This window comes from Euphorbia lathyris, chromosome 9 (genome assembly GCF_963576675.1).
Source record: "Euphorbia lathyris chromosome 9, ddEupLath1.1, whole genome shotgun sequence".
Taxonomy (NCBI): Eukaryota; Viridiplantae; Streptophyta; class Magnoliopsida; order Malpighiales; family Euphorbiaceae; genus Euphorbia; species Euphorbia lathyris.
The window spans coordinates 51,271,631-51,290,713 of NC_088918.1; the positions used below are offsets into that span (position 1 = coordinate 51,271,631).

The window sequence follows — 19,083 nt, forward strand, 5'->3', positions numbered from 1 at the left end:
GCACTCCTCCCTACTCCATTCAAATATATTTTTTTTTATTACTTGTACTGGTGGAGTTTTAACTTTTATATCGTCATCATCATCAACAACATCTATATTCTCTACTCTCCAGGTCTTAACTCTTAACTCTCTCCGCCACTCTACAAAGTCCATTTCTTAGCTTCTATTTTTGATGGCATCTTCACTTCGCTCAGTTTTGTCCATAAATTCATCCACTATTCACACTAACCGAGTTCGAACTCACTCACTTCTCCCTCCCCTCTCTATTTCTGTTACAAGTGAGTCAACTCGCACATCCTTTGCTATATTGAATGTCCATTTTAACTTATTCTTTCTCAATCATTTGAATACCCTTTTATACTTTTTCTTTTCTTTTCAGGGCGTAGATTTACAATTAGAGCAACAGAGACTGATGCTAATGAAGGTTTTTGTGTTTTTATTGCTAGTAGTGACTAATTATTGAGTTTTGCTTGTTGTTTCTTACTATTTGAATCGGTGCTTTGTTTTCCTACCTGTGACAGTTAAACCTCAGGCACCAGATAAGGCGCCTGCCAGTAGCGGTTCAAGTTTCAACCAGCTTCTTGGCATCAAAGGAGCGGCGCAAGAAACGGTGACTGCTCATTAATCCCTTCCTTTTCCAATTGTATATCGAGCTTCAATTCCTTCCGGGGTTTCTCTTTCTAATTCGTTTAAGTTTTTTTTTTTCTTTTTATTCTGGTGTCAGAATCTAATTTTGTATAATTGTATCTAAATTAAGACGTGCAGTCAATAAAGGAACCACTGCAATGAAACGAATAGGGAATTGAAACTGATTTTTCTATAACAGCATAGGTCGAATACGCACTTAACAACTACAGAAAAGGTTGTCTGTTGGTTCATTATTCTTTCTTCCATGAATAACTGCTTTGAGAGATAACTAGGTTGAAATTTCCGAGGAATCGGAGAAACATTACAGCCTTTTCTTGAATGTTTCTTCGTTATCAGTGATGCCATATGTAAGAAATTCATAATGCCATGATAAAATGTTCTCTGAAATGTAGTCTGCTTTAGTTTTAGATGCTTCCATATCAGGTCTCTAGTAATTACAGGAAAAAATGACCAATGGATTCAATCCATAAACTTTGCAAGTACTAGGGCCAAACATGAGCTTTTTCCTTTTTTTTTAACAATTATTTCTCCTATTTTTTTGGCTCCATTGAGAAAATGTCTTGATCCCAGGGTCAAGTGCAGTTTTGAACTGTGTATTCGGAGGAGCCTTTTCTGCTTTTGGTGTAGCAACTGACTGCATACTTTGCATTACTATGAAGTAATTGAGATTCTCATTTTTTTTTACTAGGATCTAGATACATGCCATTACTTGACTGATAATTCAGTGAGGTCCTCCTGGCATGTCTGTGCAATAGAATAGAGGTGAAACTCTGTTAATCCGTGATGCTCAAGTAAGTAGGGAAGAGTCGAGAAGAGCACTATAAGGATAGTCTGAATATATAAGATTCATTTTCTCGTCTTCTTTTATAGGTATTTATAGGTTTTAGTGGCTTCAATTTACCATTGTGGATAGACTTCCCACTAGTGGCTGAGAGATTCCTGTCAGCCTCACTTGGAATTTACAATTTTTCACGGGACTGTCTCAGTCCTTGGTGAGAATAGATTTCTTTAGTCACCTGGGTTCTCCTCCTGTTTTCATAAAAATTTTACTCGGATGTCTTGAAGAAGGTAGGAGACTGAAACATGTGGCTAACCCTTCCTGATGCCCTGATCAGCGAGTCTAAATACCTGGTGCTGCCAAGATTTATTTTGTCTGTAATTTTGTGCTTATATGATATCGAGAATAAAATAACAATAAGTTTGATGAAAAAACACGTAAGGAAGTTTCTTTTTTTAAAAAAAAAAAAAAAATTGTGCGCAATGCACTTATATTAAACAAAGGAAAATTACATTAAAGACAAATAGGTAAGCTCTCAACCAAAGAGCTTCACCACACGTAAGGAAGTTTCTTAACAAACATTCCGTTAGTGCTAAAATTAGGGCCCAAAGCAGCAATATGCAGCATATTATCATGATCTTACAAATAGAAAGAATAATAGATGGCAATTTCATTAGAAGGCTATAGACCTCGAAGTAAGGAGCAACAGTCATGAAAAGAAATGAAAGAAAAAACAAGAAAAAGAGGGAGAGCAAAGCCTTGTAGTTTCATTATCCTCATAATGTTGAAATCCAGTTTGAAAAAAGGAGAATATTTGCATCACACTTATATGGTCAAGTCAGATCTTTGTCCCTACTAGTCAGTAGAAGTAAAAAGGCAAGTGGATTTACTGTAAGAGATACTACATTACAAGGTTAAGATTTGTAAGGGAATTAGTGAACCCCCAAGGTCAAACAAGAAGAAAATAATTTTCTGTTCTTCCTAAAAAAATGCTGAATATCTTCACCCTTGCATCTGCAGCTCTGGTCAAAAGCTGACTACTTAGAGCTACTGGTAGATTACAGCTATAACGTGAGCTTATCACTTATGCTTGCCTACCACCTATAACTGAATAAACTTTGTAGTGCATAATGTATAACCATTTGTATTTTTTGAAAATTTTCAAGAAAAGTATATTAAGTGCAGGTTGACATTCAAGGCCTAAGAAATTTTACCCATCTGTTGCATTCAGAATGGCCCTCATGCGGGATTCTGATATTCCTCGTTGCATAATGAAGCATCTAAATGAATAGATACTAATGCTACTACAAGTAAATTTATTTTGCTTTCCAAATTTGATTTTTGCTAGGACAATTGATTTTTATAAGCAGTTCAAATGCCTGTTAGTTTGAGATAAATGAGTTCGAAAGAATATAAGCCTTGTGTTTACGCTGATTGCATGATCCATCCTGCAGAACAAATGGAAGATCCGTCTTCAACTCACAAAACCTGTTACTTGGCCTCCATTGGTCTGGGGAGTAGTTTGTGGAGCTGCTGCTTCTGGTAATCTTGTTTTGAAATTCAGAGTCACCTTTAATTTCTCATCCTACTTATCACATATCATTTTCAAGATGCTAGCATTTTAGAATTTAAAAATTATGGGTTGTTTTCTCATGCAATCAATATTTTTGGCTTAAGAAATGTATGAATGCTTCACCACCAAAACTCTTCCCCTTTCTTCCTTCTTTAGATTCCTCCTTTAGTCCTTTTCCACCCTATAAAATTAACCATAATTTTCTCCAAGTCACAAAGGTTTATTTTAGCATGTCTTCTGCTTTGTTGCATGTAGATAGCTAGATCATTTTAATCCGCTCACTAGCACTAATAAATTTCATTTGCATGTAGGTAACAGCTTTATTTTCAAGGTGTGAAAGAATTCACGCAATCACGCACTTCTGATGCTATCATGCTTGCTTTGCAGGAAACTTTCATTGGAATTTTGAAGATGTTGCTAAGTCAATTGTCTGCATGCTGATGTCTGGCCCATTTCTCACCGGATACACACAGGTTCCTTTCTGCAGATGTAACCTGGTTCATATTTTTGGATGAATTGAAACCAATGAGCTCAAATTTGTAACCTTTACTTTACTTTCACAGACGGTAAATGATTACTATGACCGAGAAATTGATGCTATTAACGAACCTTATCGACCAATTCCATCAGGGGCGATCTCCGAGAATGAGGTCTGCACACAACTCATCATCTTAACAAATTATAGGCTTGGACAGTATCATATCTTCTTATCTTTATTTTGTGAAACTTACTGTAGGTTATAACTCAAGTCTGGGTATTACTCCTAGGAGGCCTTGGCCTGGGCGGTTTATTGGATGTATGGGTAGGTATTTTAATGGTTGATGCAAATTCTTGCTTATTTAGAAATCAATGCGTAATTTTCATTCTCTTATTTTTATGTTTCTAGGCAGGGCATAACTTTCCTATAATCTTCTATCTTGCTCTGGGTGGATCCTTACTGTCATACATATACTCTGCCCCACCGTTGAAGGTTCGATTACTTTCTTTCAAGGAAACTCTTAGTTTAATGTTTACGCCAAAAGAAAGACATATGCTTATAATGACCGGGTTTCAAACATTATTGCAGCTGAAACAAAATGGATGGATTGGAAATTTTGCCCTTGGAGCAAGCTATATCAGTTTACCATGGTATAATATTTATTAGCATCTATTTCATATACAAGCCCCTCAGTTGCTATTTCTCTTGAACTTTGAAGAGAGTTAGCTATTAGGTACTTTATGGTTAGTATGGTGCACAGTGCACACATGATATAATGAGATTCTCTTATACAAGATATGCTTCATACTAGATTAGCCCTTTCTATCTGAACAAATCGCAATTTCGTTGATCAACTAACGTGGATCTTCGTAGTTCAGAAATCCATTTCTTTATTTCCTTTCCTTTGGGAGAATTAGGGTTTAACTGTTGAGCTTAGCCCAATTAGTGAAAACCTAGTTGTTTTTATATATCATGGAACGGTGATATTTCAGTTATGATTTTGAATAATAATCCTTGAAGGTAATAGCATTTGACTGAGAAGTATCAACTTGTGACTTGTGAGTTTTCTTGCTCCAAGATGTCACACAAAAAATTTGCACAAGCAAGCAATTCCTGCCACCCAAATTACTCTCTCCATTTCATTATATTAGTCATTCTAGGGTTTTTCACACAAATTAAGAAATACAATTGATATAGAGTCAAATCAATGAATTTACATTGCTTAACTAAAAAAAAATTCTCTCCCATGAGTGGAGAATAAGCCTTAGAATGTTAAAAAACACATGGACCAATGTAATGTTTGGACCGAAAAACTAAACTAAAAGTTCTTGGAAAACTAAAATGACTTATATTTATATTTGGGAAAAAAACTCACTTGCTAGAATGACTAATAAAGTGGAATGGAGGGAGTATATGATATGCTACTTCTAGAAAACAAGGGTCTATATTCTGTACCTTACGTGTTCAAGTTTAACATCCAATTGATAGGTGGGCTGGTCAAGCATTGTTCGGGACTCTTACACCTGACATAATCGTTCTGACTATATTGTACAGCATTGCTGGGGTACACATATTTGAAATACATCAACGTTCAAATTGTTTCCATCTGGTCACTCTCTTCATAATCGATTTTTCACATTTCAGCTTGGAATTGCAATTGTAAATGACTTCAAAAGTATTGAAGGAGATAGAGCAATGGGTCTTCAGGTAAATACTAGTTCCTATTCATGCACAGTGCTTCATACTCTGTGCATGGCTTCAAATAAAATGTTTTTCATCCTCATATTATTTTGTTTTGTTTTTTATATCCTTTAGTGTGCTAATGCTATATGAGCAGTCACTTCCAGTAGCTTTTGGGGCTGAAACTGCCAAGTGGATATGTGTTGGTGCTATCGACATTACTCAAATCTCTGTGGCAGGTATGCCTTTCAAGTTGATACAGCAAAATCATGATCTGTAATCTGCAATGGATCTATTATCCATTGGTTTAATTGTTTGGATCTATCATCGATGCAGGTTATCTGCTAGGAGCTGGTAAACCTTATTATGCCTTGGCCCTACTTGCTTTGATAATTCCACAGGTCGTTTTTCAGGTAAAAAATGCTCTTTGAAGTTAGATGCCATCATAGGCATGCATGGGGTGCGCCTCAGGCTCAAAAGGCTCGAGGACCCAGGCATGTCGTCTGAGAAGCAAAAAGGTGGGCTCTGTTCAAGAGGCACACACCTGAGTGCACCTTTCTGAGCCTAGGGCCTTGCCGGGAGGCGCTCCTAAGCGCAAGTTTAGAAGCTACACTTTTTTTGGGGGTTCCAAGTTAAAAATAGGATATTTTAATCTTAGCCCTTTCCTTTCTATATGATCTACGACTGAAACTAAATTAGAGTAAAAAGAAATAAAAAAAGGAAAGAAGATTTGGTCGGCAGGAATAGCAAAGAACAACAAAAAAATGGCGATCCATTATGAAGAGTTTAGAAATATCGTAAATGGAGACTTTTGATGAGAAGTAGTTATTGGACCATTAGTTAATGAACATAGGATTTAATTGAACTTTAGTCTTCAAATTTAGAAATTTTATTATAAATTATAATTATGGAAGAGTTAGTAGCTAATTGGAAATTTATTTCATGCATTTTATGGTTAAGATCACGGATAATTGGATATAATTTAGTGTTTGAATTTTTGTTATTTAGATTTTATATATTATTTTTTTAGAGCGACACAATTTGTTGGATTTTAGAAATGTTAATTGTTGTTATTTATGACTCTCTATATTTTTTCTAGTGCGCCTAGGCTCCAGGACCTTCTTGCGCCTTTAATAACTATGGGTGCCATTAATAAATGCAATCGGTTCTTTTCAAGACACTATTCCAACTTGATGGAAACTGATATAAGCATGGATTATTGGTTTGTGTCAAGTGTTTCAACTATTCCCAACTTACAGTTAGCATTTTCCTTCAATCGTCTGTCATCTGTTGCTGAATAAATGGTAACATCATATCCGTTCGTGGAAAACCGTAGAGGATTTGTTGCTATTAATTGTATTCTTCCCGCGTTTAGTGCCATAGGTCTGGACTTAAGGAGAGGAGGCCCAAACCAACCTACCTTGATCCTTAATTACTTATAGAAGTCATGCTGAATTTGTTCACATTTCTTTTTGTCTGGTTAGGTTTCCTTTTGAAGAAATTCAAGACAAAGCCTTGAGTCTATAAATGAAAATGATAATTGTGCTGATTGAGCTTAATTTTAAATTTTGTGTGGTGCAGTTCCAGTACTTCCTGAAGGACCCTGTGAAGTATGATGTTAAATACCAGGTTAGTGTTGATGCCAATGCTTAAAATGAGTTAATTAAGACGAATGCAGCTAAATTTGGTTTGGTTTGGTTTGGTGTTTTTTCAGGCAAGTGCCCAGCCTTTTCTCGTTCTGGGTCTGTTGGTGACTGCTTTAGCAACAAGTCACTAATCGAAGCAGTTATTTAGGAAACCACAAGCTGGACAACTAAATGCTACCCATCATATACCAGCTTTACTCTCTCCCTCGAAGATTGTCTACTGTTATTTTTGTCCTATTTTTCCACCTTTATTTTTCTATATCTTTTCGTCTTCCTAAAGAAGAAGGAAATTAACATGTGTACATCTTAAATTTTGTGGAGGTGAAGCTCTTTTACCTTCCGAGGAGTATATTATATTCAAAACTTTAGATCTCCTTTTTGGTAATGCCAATGCCATGAATTTCGGGTTCTTCTCTGAAGAGAGAGAGGGACATCCATTACAAAATGTGTGAAAAATGATTAAGACCCAAAAGAAAAATAATAAGCAAAATACCAGGTATTGAAGCACAAAAAAATATCAGAGGAAATTAGATAATAATCACAAAAGGAAGCTCAATAATTGCTTCATTCTCATTAATGGAAAAAAGGAGCCTTACCAAAGAATATAAATGAGACAATAAAAACAAGAAAGGATAACCACCTCACTATCAACAAAACACATGTCAGGACAGTGAGGATAACAACAATACAAAAGGAAAAATACAAACTAGTACAGAAAAACAAATAAAGGAAATGAAAGAGCTGAATTGGTCCTTAATACTCCCCCTCAAACTGTGGAGGAAGGAATTGCTCCTAGCTTGGAAACATGATGATTGTGTTGAGCAACTGTAAGAACTTTGGTGAAAACATCTGCAACCTATTTAGCAGAAGACACATAAGTGGGGGTGATAGTCTCTGCCTTAACTTGATCACGAACATAGTGACAGTCGATCTCAATATGCTTGGTGCGTTCATGAAGAACAGGGTTGGCAGCAATTGAGAGAGCTGCTTGATTGTCACACTTGGGCACCGTTGGAGGAAATTTGGAAAAACCAAGGTCCTTAAGAAGAGCTGAAAACCAAGTGATTTCACAGGTTGTAAGTGCCATAGCACGGTATTCAGCCTCAGCAGAGGAGCGAGCTACAACAGGCTGTTTCTTGGCTTTCCAGGAAACAGGGGAGTCACCAAAGAAGATGCAAAAACCAGTGGTGGATCTTCTAGTGATTGGACAACTAGCCCAGTCACTATCACAGTAAGCGGTTAAAGAAGCAGCAGAAGAGGATGCAAGCAAAATGCCCTGGGACAATGTCCCTGCAAGGTAACACAAAATACGCTTTGCAGCTTGCATATGAATAGATGTAGGACAGTGAAGAAACTGACTAAGCAGTTGAACAGGGAAGGCTATGTCTGGCCGAGTGATGGTTAAATAGATAAGTTTGCCTAGGAGTCTCTGATGTATAGAAGAGTCTGGCAATGGAGTTCCTTTTTCAGGGGTCAGTTTTAGATTACTTTCCATAGGAAGCTTAAGAGGTTTGCAATGAGTCATATCAAACTCATAAAGAATATCTTGGACATATTTCTTTTGTGAGACAAAGAAGCCAGAGGAGGATCTGTCTATTTCAAGGCCAAGGAAGTATCTTAAAGGACCCAAGTCTTTCATGTGAAAGGTTTGAGAAAGCATGAGCTTAAGATGATCAATTGAAGGCTGTTTCAACAAGTCATCGACATCCACCAAAACAATAGTAATAGACTGTGAATCATGATTGATGAACAAACTATAATCAGATTTGGATTGAATGAAGCCCAAAGTGATAAGAGTGGTGGATAGCTTTGCAAACCATTGTCTTGGTGCTTGTTTAAGCCCATAGAGGGATTTTTTCAGGTTGCATACAAGATTAGACTTGTGTTGAACAGAGGGGATAGAAGATGTTACCTGACTTATTCTGCATCCAAGATGAGTGTATCCAGGAGGAAGAAGCATATAGAAATTTTCGAGCAGATCACCATGCAGAAATGCGTTGGTGACATCCATCTGGAAAGCATACCAATCTTCTACAGCTGCAACGGCCAACAAGGTCCTTACTGTAGTCATTTTTGCCACAGGAGCAAAAGTCTCTGCATAGTCTTCCCCATATTTCTGTCTGCAACCTAAAATAACAAGTCTAGACTTGTATCTTTCATCAGATCCATCAGGATTATATTTTGTTTTGAACAACCATTTACACCCAATAGCAATTTTCCTAGTAGGTAAGGTTGCGACATCCTATGTATCATTGGCTTCAAGAGCTTCAAGCTCAGTATTCATAGCTGCAACCCAATGAGAGTGTTGAACAGCTTCTTTGAAGTAAATAGGGTTAGAATTATTGGTAAGATGAGCAAGAAAACAGTGAAAGGAAGGAGCAGTGATAGTATAGGTAACATTTGAAATATGAGGAGCATTGTAGTCCTTTAGCCAGATAGGAGGAACACGAGTTCTAGTAGATCTCCTGACTGGTAAAGAAGCAGGCAAGGGAGAGGGTATATCAGATAATGAAGCAGAAGAAGGTGAGATTGGAGAAGTAGGTGCAGGAGATAATGTAGTGGGGGCTAAAATAGGAGATGATATAGTGGGAGTTGATGGTTGAGGAGGTGAAGAAACAGGTTCACTAGGAAGATGAGATACAAAGTATAAGTCATCATAAAGCTGAGGTTGGGATGAGTTAAAGCAGGAATAGGATGCATGTAGGAAGTTGTTGATTTAGAGTGAAAGGGAAATATGGATTCATGAAAGATTACATCTCTAGAGACAAATGTTTGAGATGTGAGTAAATTTAGTAATCTGTAGCCTTTTTGAGTGGAAGGATATCCTAAAAACACACAAGGGACACCCCTGGGAGACATTTTATCTGATGGAAAAGATGGGTTATAGGCAAAGGCAAGACACCCAAAGACCCTTAAGTGATCATAGTTGGCAGGAGAATTGTGAAGGGCTTCATAGGGAGTGGAGTTATCAAGTACAGGAGTAGGCAGTCTATTGATCAAATGGACAGCAGTTAGGACACAATCACCCCAATGAGACAAGGGCAACCCAACCTAGAAACGAAGAGCCCTCACTATTTCCAATATATGCCTGTGCTTCCTCTATACTCTGGCATTCTGTTGGGGTCTCCTAACACAGGATGTTTGATGCACAATACCATTTTTGGAAAAGAAGGCTGAACATTGTGTGTCATCAAATTCTAAGGCATTGTCAAACCTAAGATATTTGATTTTCTTGTGAAAGTGTGTTTGAGCATAGTTAAGAAAAGCTTCCAAAACAGACAGACTATCAGATTTGAGTTTCAGAAGATATACCCAAGTTGTTCTAGTGCAATCATCAACAATGGTCAAAAAATACTTGTAGTTCCCCCTAGTAGGAACCTTATAGGCCCCCCAAGTGTCAATATGAATCAATTCAAAGGGTTCACTAGCATGTGAAGAGCTTAAATCAAAGGGTTGTCTAGTAAACTTGGACATAGGACATGTCAAGCAAACCTTGGTATGATCCTTAATATGTTGTTGAATACATGAGATATGTTTAAGTTTAGCAAGAGGAGCATGCCCCAATCTGTTATGCCATATTTCAATGCTAGACTTTTCTGTAGTTTTAGTGTCAACAGTGAGACAAGCAGGAGATTGAATTTGACACAGCCACGCATGAGGGATGGTAGGATCAGTAGTGTCTAACAGGTAATACAGACCATTTTGAGCTTTTCCTATACCCAATATTTGTTTGGTTTCAGCAGCAATGATCACACAATGAGTGGAATAGAATTGTACCTCACAATTGTTATCTTGGATGAGCTTTTGCATAGAAAGAAGGTTGTGTTTGAAGAGTGGAACACAAAGCACATTCTTAAGTTGCAGTCCTGTAGGGAGAGCAATGTCACCAATATGAGAGATTACAACTTGTTGTCCATTTGGGAAGTGAATGGGGAAAGCCTTCTGAACAACAATTGGTTGGATGAAATGTTGCAGATGTGGAGTCATATGGTCAGATGCACCTGAACCAATTATCCATTTCATGAAGTTGGAAGCTGCAAATTGACATGTCAACATGCCTGAGAAGTGATGATCAATTTCCTCACCAGTTTCTGATTCCTTGTGTTGTAGTTGTAATTTAGGCATCAACTGCATCAGCTGTTCTAGTTGTTGAGGTGTGAAGAGAAGCCCCGATGATTCTCCTGAACTGTGACTTTGTACAGCAGCTGCAACTTTAGGTGCATAAGGGTTATGAGGTAGGGAAGGAGTTTGGGGTAAAGTTTTGGATTTGTTCTTGTGTTTGGAGTGCCACTTAGGGTATCCAACTATAGTCCAACACATATCTCTACTGTGTCCTTTTCCACCACAGGCAGAGCAAGTCTGCAGTTTATCATTTTGATTTCTGCTGTACATAGCAGATACATCAGACTCAAATTTCACACTGGTCAGAACTTCTCTTTGAGCCTCTTCTTGCTGCAAGACAGCTGAGGCAGTTTCAACAGATGGTAGAGGTGTAAGCATCAACAATTGACTCCTCTGGTTGTTATATGTATCATTCAAACCATTTAGGAATTGAAACAGCTTGGCCTCCTCTCTTTGTAAATCAATGGTAGCAAGTAAAGCTTTAACTTCAACATCAGCATTATTCACAACAGGCAGCAAATTTAAAGAATCTAACTCTTCCCACATGGATTTCATAGCAGTATAGTAGTCATTGATACTCATCTGATGTTGTTTTTCTTCAAACAGATCTTTATTTAACTTATATTTTCTAGACCCATTAGTAAAAGAGAACCTCTTTTCTAGATTATCCCATATATCCTTAGCAGATGTCATATACATCACAGATTTCTTAATATTAGGAGATAAATTATGAGTTAACCAAGCGATTACCATATTGTTGCAGGTATCCCACATCTCTGCTTTGGTTTCACCATCAGTTGCTTTTGGTTTTTCTACAGTTCTACTCACGAATCCCAGCTTTCGTTTGGAAGAGAGATTAATCTCCATAGATCTGCGCCATGATCGATAATCAGAGGATCCTTGAAGCTTATCAACCAGGAGTGTGTTTGCTCCTTCAGAGGGATGGAGAAAGAACGGATTCATCATTTCCTGATATGTGATTTTTGTATTCGCCATTGTAGACGAGAGAGGCAAAGATCAGAGGGAGAGAAATCAAAGATTGGGGAAGAAGAAAAAAGAAACCCTAGAAGAAATAGATAAGTGATTTTAAGAAACACTATCTCTTATTTCTCTTTGTGCTTACCACAGCTCTGATACCATAATGAGCAAAATACCAGGTATTGAAGCACAGAAAAATATGAGAGGAAATTAGAGAATAATCACAAAAGGAAGCTCAATAATTTCTTCATTCTCATTAATGGAAAAAGGAGTCTTACCAAGGAATATAAAGGAGACAATAAATATAAGAAATGATAACCACCTCACTATCAGACAAAACACATGTCTGGACAGTGAGGATAACAACAGTACAAAAGGAAAAATACAAACTAGTACAGAAAAACAAATAAAGGAAATGAAAGAGTTGAATTGGTCCTTAATAAAAAAATAGAAAAAATGTGAAAAACGTAAAAACACGAAAAACGGAAAAATGGTAAAATAGAAAAACGTGAAAAAAATTTGTTGTTGAATTATGGGTCCAGTGATTAGAAGATTCAAGGAGACTTACTTAATGCTATAGGAAAAAAATGTGAAAAATTCCATTTTTACTTTACTGTTTTTTTACGGGGTTTTCGCATTTTTCATATTTTCACCACTTTTATCGTTTTTTTGCATTTGTATCGATTTCATGTTTTTAATGTTTTACTATATTTTACGCTGAAATTTGAAACAAATGATAGTAATTTTGAAATTAATGAAGGGATACCTATCCTACTAATAGCAGGATACAAATTCCTTTAAAAAAAAATTAAACTAAACGATGGAATATAAATTTTCTAGCTAAACGGTGGAATAGAATTTTTTTTAGAAATAAGGTTGCTAATCTATTTCATGGCACACTTAAATGTAAAAGGATTGAACTGACAAACATAAAACTTAACATTCCAAACCAAGTACAAGATAGAAGATTTGCAATTCGAGTGGCTTTTAAATAGGTTTATGAGGTGTTTGGTTGTTCATTGTCATGTTTCTGTTTGTTTTTTTATTTTAAAATGGAGAGTTTTAGATATTTGGTTAGTGACTTTCCGTTTGTTTTTTACACCTGAAAAGTAGTTTTTTACAAAAGCACAGAATCCATGTTTTTTTTTGAAAAACAAAATTTTCCAACAGCAAACAACAAACTGTAACAGCAAACAATAGGTAAAACAAACGGAGCCTTAATCTAAAAATAATAATGTGGTTTCACTGTGTTTTTATTTTTCAATTACAAATCAAGTATTTTTAGGTTGATATTATTAATTTGACCGTTGATGAATTTAAAAATGGAAAATTTGAAGAATTGATGATATTTTAAACAACTTTAATTTTTCAATTTTTTTATTATTATTTTGAGTTCATTTAGATGTTGTTTGGTTAAGAAAAAAAAAATTAGTTTTTAGTGAGAAAAAACTCTAAAAATTATGATTTTGAAAAATAAAGGGTTAAAATGCAAAAATACCCCTAACGTTGTGGGTCAGGAGCAATTTTACCCCTAACGTCTAAAATGGTGCAATTTTGCCCCTAACGTTTGTAGCCAAGAGCAATTTTACCCCTAACGTTGGTAATTTGGGTCAATTTCAGACAATATTATAAAACACATATATTTTTGTTCATTATTTTGCACCAATTGCATATCAATTCATTCTTAAAAAAAAAGGATTTCATGTTTTTTATAATTTAATAATAGAATTGGAGATTAATATTTATAAATTCGGTGAATTTTTTGAATTTTTTTTGTCTAATTCGTAGAAAAGACAGTATATTTTTTTTATTTTTTTTATTTTTTTCACATCCCAACATATGTTTATGATTTGTTGTTGATAAAATGATGCACATGTGAAGTGTAGATGATAAATTCATGACCGAGAAGACAGTTTGATGAATTATTTCTGAAATTGACCCAATTTATCAACGTTAGGGGTAAAATTGCTCTTGGCTACAAACGTTGGGGGTAAAATTGCACCATTTTAGACGTTAGGGGTAAAATTGCTCCTGACCCAAAACGTTAGGGGTATTTTTGCACCTTAACCCAAAAATAAAAAAATGGTTACATAGTAAATATCTACTAAAGAAATTTAATTATTGGAATTTCCTATTTTAAAATTATCAGTCAAATTGTGAATGTTAACTTAAAAGTTATTGATTTGTAAATGAAAAAATAAATCACAAACCATTTGATTAAAAAAAAAAAAAGCCTACAGACACTCATATGCAAATTAGAGAAACCATATTTTTCTTTTTTTAAATTAACCCTTTCTAAATATATAGACCATGAAAACAATGAAATCAATGAGATGTCATATAAATTAAGAGCATGCATGAATATATTTACTTAATAACTATATATATATATATATATATATATATATAGGAGAGAGCTCTTGTGAGAACTATTTTTTAGGTGAGGACACTTTGTTATGTGAGAACACTCAAAACTACGCCGTTTTGAGTATAAAAGTTAAATAACACCATGGAATGCTGCTGATGGGATTCAAACCCAACCCCTCCCACCCACACTCCATACTGCTTACCACTAAGCCAATTACTTTTTTTTACATTATGTCGCGCGCTGCTTAATATACTACTGTCCTTGTATCTTCTATTGTTTAATATTTGACGCATACACTTATTAATATCGATTAAATGTGCATAATAATGAATTATTAATAAAATAAATAAATGTGCATAATAATGAATTATTAATAAAAATAAATAAATGTGCATAATAATGAATTATTAATAGAAAAAAAAAGAAATGTGCATAATAATGAATTATTAATAGTAAAAAAAAGAAATATGCATAATAATGAATTATTAATAGAAAAATAAATCCAAGAACATGCTCTTGTGGTTGAGAGCTTACATATGTCTTGGGAGGTCATGGGTTCGAATCACATCTGGGTCTGGTGGGGATTTTTTTTTCTTCTTTAATGTAAGCGCATTGCGCAACTTTAAAAAAAAAAGGACGATGTTCTAAATATTGTTACATACGTTTTAAACTTTATAATTTGTGTTCTAAAAATTAAGTATAATGTTTTAAAAAATCAGTAGATATCTGGATTATTTTTACATTTGTTCTATAATATAATTTATAACTCATGTTCGAAAAAACATAACGCATGTTCTAAAAAACATAACGTATGTTCTAAAAAATATGTCGTATGTTCTAAACTTCATAGTTCGTGTTTTAAAAGTTAAAGTATATGTTCTAACGTATGTTTTAAAAAATATATTTTCTTATATAAATAAAATATTAATATGAAATTTTATTAAAATATATAATATATTTTTATTTAAAAAATATAGTATTGGATGTTTTTTAGCATCAGATGCACCAGTCCTGCTCAATTGGACCCTAATGATCAAATTGTATTTAGACCCTAACCATTAGATTAATCAAAATATAATCCTAAGGTGTAGAAACTTGTTTTATTTAATTTATTCTTTTCCTTTTTAATCCATTAAAGTCTTCCTACAAATAAGCAACTGTTTAAAGAACCCTTGAGAACCAAACCAACAAATTGCAAGGGAATTGTTCAACCTGTTGAACAAAAACACCAGTTAAAATTCAGAAAAAAGGTATTGAAATTTTGGAAAATAATGGCAACAACTCCTTCTTCAGTCTCGTTGATCGTTCTTCATGGAATTTTCCGGATAAAGAACAGATGAATGTTATTCTTCGATTTCACCGGATAATTAAATAGAGTAATTAAGGTCTGAAATTTTATACCCCTCAAATTCTTTCTCTTACCTTTCTATCTCTGCTGGAAAAAAACGGAATTGCAGTAGTGCTGAAATTAACATTGAGAAATTCCATTACTTTTCTAAAATAACTCAGAAAAATGCTTGTGCCATTTCTCAATATTCTAGCAATAGAAAATTTTACTACCATTTGCACATAAAGAGGACTAGAAAAATTTCAGGAAAATTCCTCCCCTATTCAGCCATTTGAACTGCACTTCGTATGCAGTAATTCGCATCTCTCTGAAATTAACATTGTGTCTCAACAGATGTTGCTTATTTTTTGAAATATTTTAATGGATTAAAAAGGAAAAAGAATAAGTTAAATAAAACAAATTTCTACACCGTACGATCGATTATACTTTGATTAATCTAATGGTTAGGGTTCAAATACAATTTGGACATTAGGGTCCAATTGAGCCGGATTGCAGATGCACTTAATAATATATAAATAAGAATTGTATAATGAATAAACTAAAGCAAGCATATTTTTATTTAAAAAAGATAGTATTAGATTTTTTTTAGCATCAGAGACATTTAATAATATATAAATAAAAGAATTGTATAATAAAAAACTAAAGCAAGTGTATTTTTATTTAAAAAATATAGTATTGGTTTTTTTTAACATCAAAGTCACTTAATAATATATAAATAAACGAATTATATAATAAACAAACTAAGTAAGTGGCCTAGTGATAGATGATGTGCGCGTTACACTCCTCCTCCTATACCCTTGTCTCGGGTTCAAATCCCTCCATTCTTATTTTTTTTATTTTAATCTTTAATTAAAGGTACCAGAACTACGTCGTTTCATCTTATTTTCCTATATATAGGGGAGAGATCAAGTGAGAACCCTCCCTTAGGTGAGGATACTTCCTTATGGTGAGAACACTCAAAACTACGTCGTTTTGAGTATAGAAATCAATAAAAAACAATAAATAATGCTAGTGGGGGTCGGAACCTGGGACTTCCCACCTACACTCCACTCTACTTACCACTGAGACAATTACTTCTCTTATGCATTATACACGCGCGTTGCTTAATATACCATTGTACTAGTAACTTCTATTGTTTAATATTTGACGCATGCACTTATTAATATCGATTAAATATGCATAATAATGAATTATTAATAGAAAAAAAAGCAATGCGCATAATAATGAATTATTAATAAAAAAATATGCATAATAATGAATTATTAATAGAAAAAAAATCCAAGAACATGCTCCAATTTCTTATTTATTTAATTCCTTTATATTTTTATAATTTATGCTATATAAAAATATATATTTTTTAAAACATACGTTAGAACATATATTTTAACTTTTAAAACACGAACTATGAAGTTTAGAACGTACGACATATTTTTTAGAACATACGTTAAGTTTTTTAAAACATGTGTTATGTTTTTTCGAACATGAGTTATAAATTATATTATAGAACAAATGAAAAAACGATCCAGATATCTACTGATTTTTTAGAACATTATACTTAATTTTTGGAACACAAACTATATATTTTTTAAAACATACGTTAGAACATATATTTTAACTTTTAAAATACGAACTATGAAGTTTAGAACGTACGACATATTTTTTAGAACATACGTTATGTTTTTTAGAACATGTGTTATGTTTTTTCGAACATGAGTTATAAATTATATTATAGAACAAATTAAAAAACGATCCAGATATCTACTGATTTTTTAGAACATAATACTTAATTTTTGGAACACAAACTATATATTTTTTAAAACATACATTAGAACATATATTTTAACTTTTAAAATACGAACTATGAAGTTTAGAACGTACGACATATTTTTTAGAACATACGTTATGTTTTTTAGAACATGTGTTTGTTAAAATTAATAAACTTAATTTAAAAAAAAAAAAGACAAAATTTCATCTTCACGTGATGGAGGGAAGGTGCCCCTCTATGGCATGGCAAATCAAATTTTTAATAATGAGAAAACAACAAAAATTGTCAATGAAAAAGATAAAAAGAGTATGAATGCATTTATATATATTGACAATATGTAATGGTAGTTGGCATTGAGGATCTATAAATAAGAATTTGTATGTAAGTTGTGGGTATCTCTTCCATAATAAAGTATAGGAAAATAGTGAGATTGATGATTTCATGTCATTGTGATTTGTTTCATTTGTGTATACTAAATTAGTCCTTAAAAAAACCATATCAAGTCCTTGAAAAATTACACTTTTATTCCCTCAATTCTTAACAAAGTGGTATCAGAGACACGTTACGAGAGTCAGTCTTCCGCCAAACAGACCCTATAAAAATGTCAGACGGTCTCAAACTTCCTTATCAATACCCTCAGCTCACCAAAACCAATTATTCAAGCTGGTGTATTCAAATGAAGGCGTTACTCGGATGTCAAGATGTCTGGGATATTGTCGAAAAAGGCTACGTAGTTCCAGCCAACGAGGCAGCGTTGACACAGGCAGAAAAAGATACTCTGCAGAAAAATCGCAAAAGCGATCAAAAGGCGCTTACTCTCATCCATCAAGGTTTGGATGAATTAATGTTCGAGAAAGTAGCCGAAGCTACGACCGCCAAACAAGCGTGGGAAATCCTACGAGTTTCTCTTCAAGGGGAGGAGAAAGTTAAAAAAGTTCGTTTGCAGATGCTGAGAGGAGAATTTGAGATGATGAGGATGAAAGAGACGGAAGCCATTAGTGATTACTCATCCCGAGTAAAATCTGTCGTAAATCAGATGCGGCAGTATGGAGAAAAAATTGAAGAGTCCAGAATTGTTGAAAAAATTTTGCGATCACTACTACCAAAATTTGATTACGTAGTGGTGGCTATGGAGGAGTCCAGGGACATCAGCGAAATGTCCGTTGATGAAGTTGTAGGGTCACTACAAGCACGAGAGGAGCGGTTTGAGAAACGAAGAGAAGATTCCGCAGAACAAGTCTTAGCAACAAAGGCTGTGTTTAAAAATGGCGAAAGTAGTCAGTCCGGCAGAGGACGCGGAAGAGGTCGAGGAGGAAATGGTAGAGGACGAGGACGTGGTAGAAATCAAGGCAGAAATGAAAACAGCAACAACAACAATGACAGAAGCACTCAATTCACCAGAGGCAGAGGAAGAGGTCGAGGACGCGGTCAAGGAAGAGGAAACTGGAGGCCGAATGAAGGACGCGACAAGTCCAACATTCAATGTTATAATTGCTCTAAGTACGATCACTACGCGGTGGAATGTTGGAGTCCGCCTAAGGAGGTAGAGGAGACTGCCAATAATATTCAAGATGAGGAAGTAACTGGCACAGTGTTACTTACCTACGAAGGTGAAGAAAATCGCGAAAATAATATATGGTATCTTGACAATGCGGCAAGTAACCATATGTGTGGTGACAAAAAGATGTTCGTGGAGCTC

The 19,083-nt window shown here is 34.6% G+C and overlaps 1 protein-coding gene across 1 annotated transcript; it reads left to right on the forward strand.

The window, feature by feature from the left end:
* The first annotated feature begins 64 nt into the window (after positions 1-64).
* Positions 65-7,176, forward strand: LOC136206408 (chlorophyll synthase, chloroplastic). Its single transcript, XM_065997441.1, has 15 exons — positions 65-278; positions 380-424; positions 522-610; positions 2,881-2,968; positions 3,387-3,472; positions 3,563-3,649; positions 3,736-3,801; positions 3,886-3,969; positions 4,066-4,127; positions 4,966-5,041; positions 5,122-5,184; positions 5,315-5,396; positions 5,494-5,570; positions 6,739-6,786; positions 6,872-7,176. Exons 1-15 carry the CDS (start codon positions 173-175, stop codon positions 6,932-6,934), a joined length of 1,122 nt encoding a protein of 373 aa, XP_065853513.1. The 5' UTR covers positions 65-172; the 3' UTR covers positions 6,935-7,176.
* Positions 7,177-19,083: the final 11,907 nt, after the last annotated feature.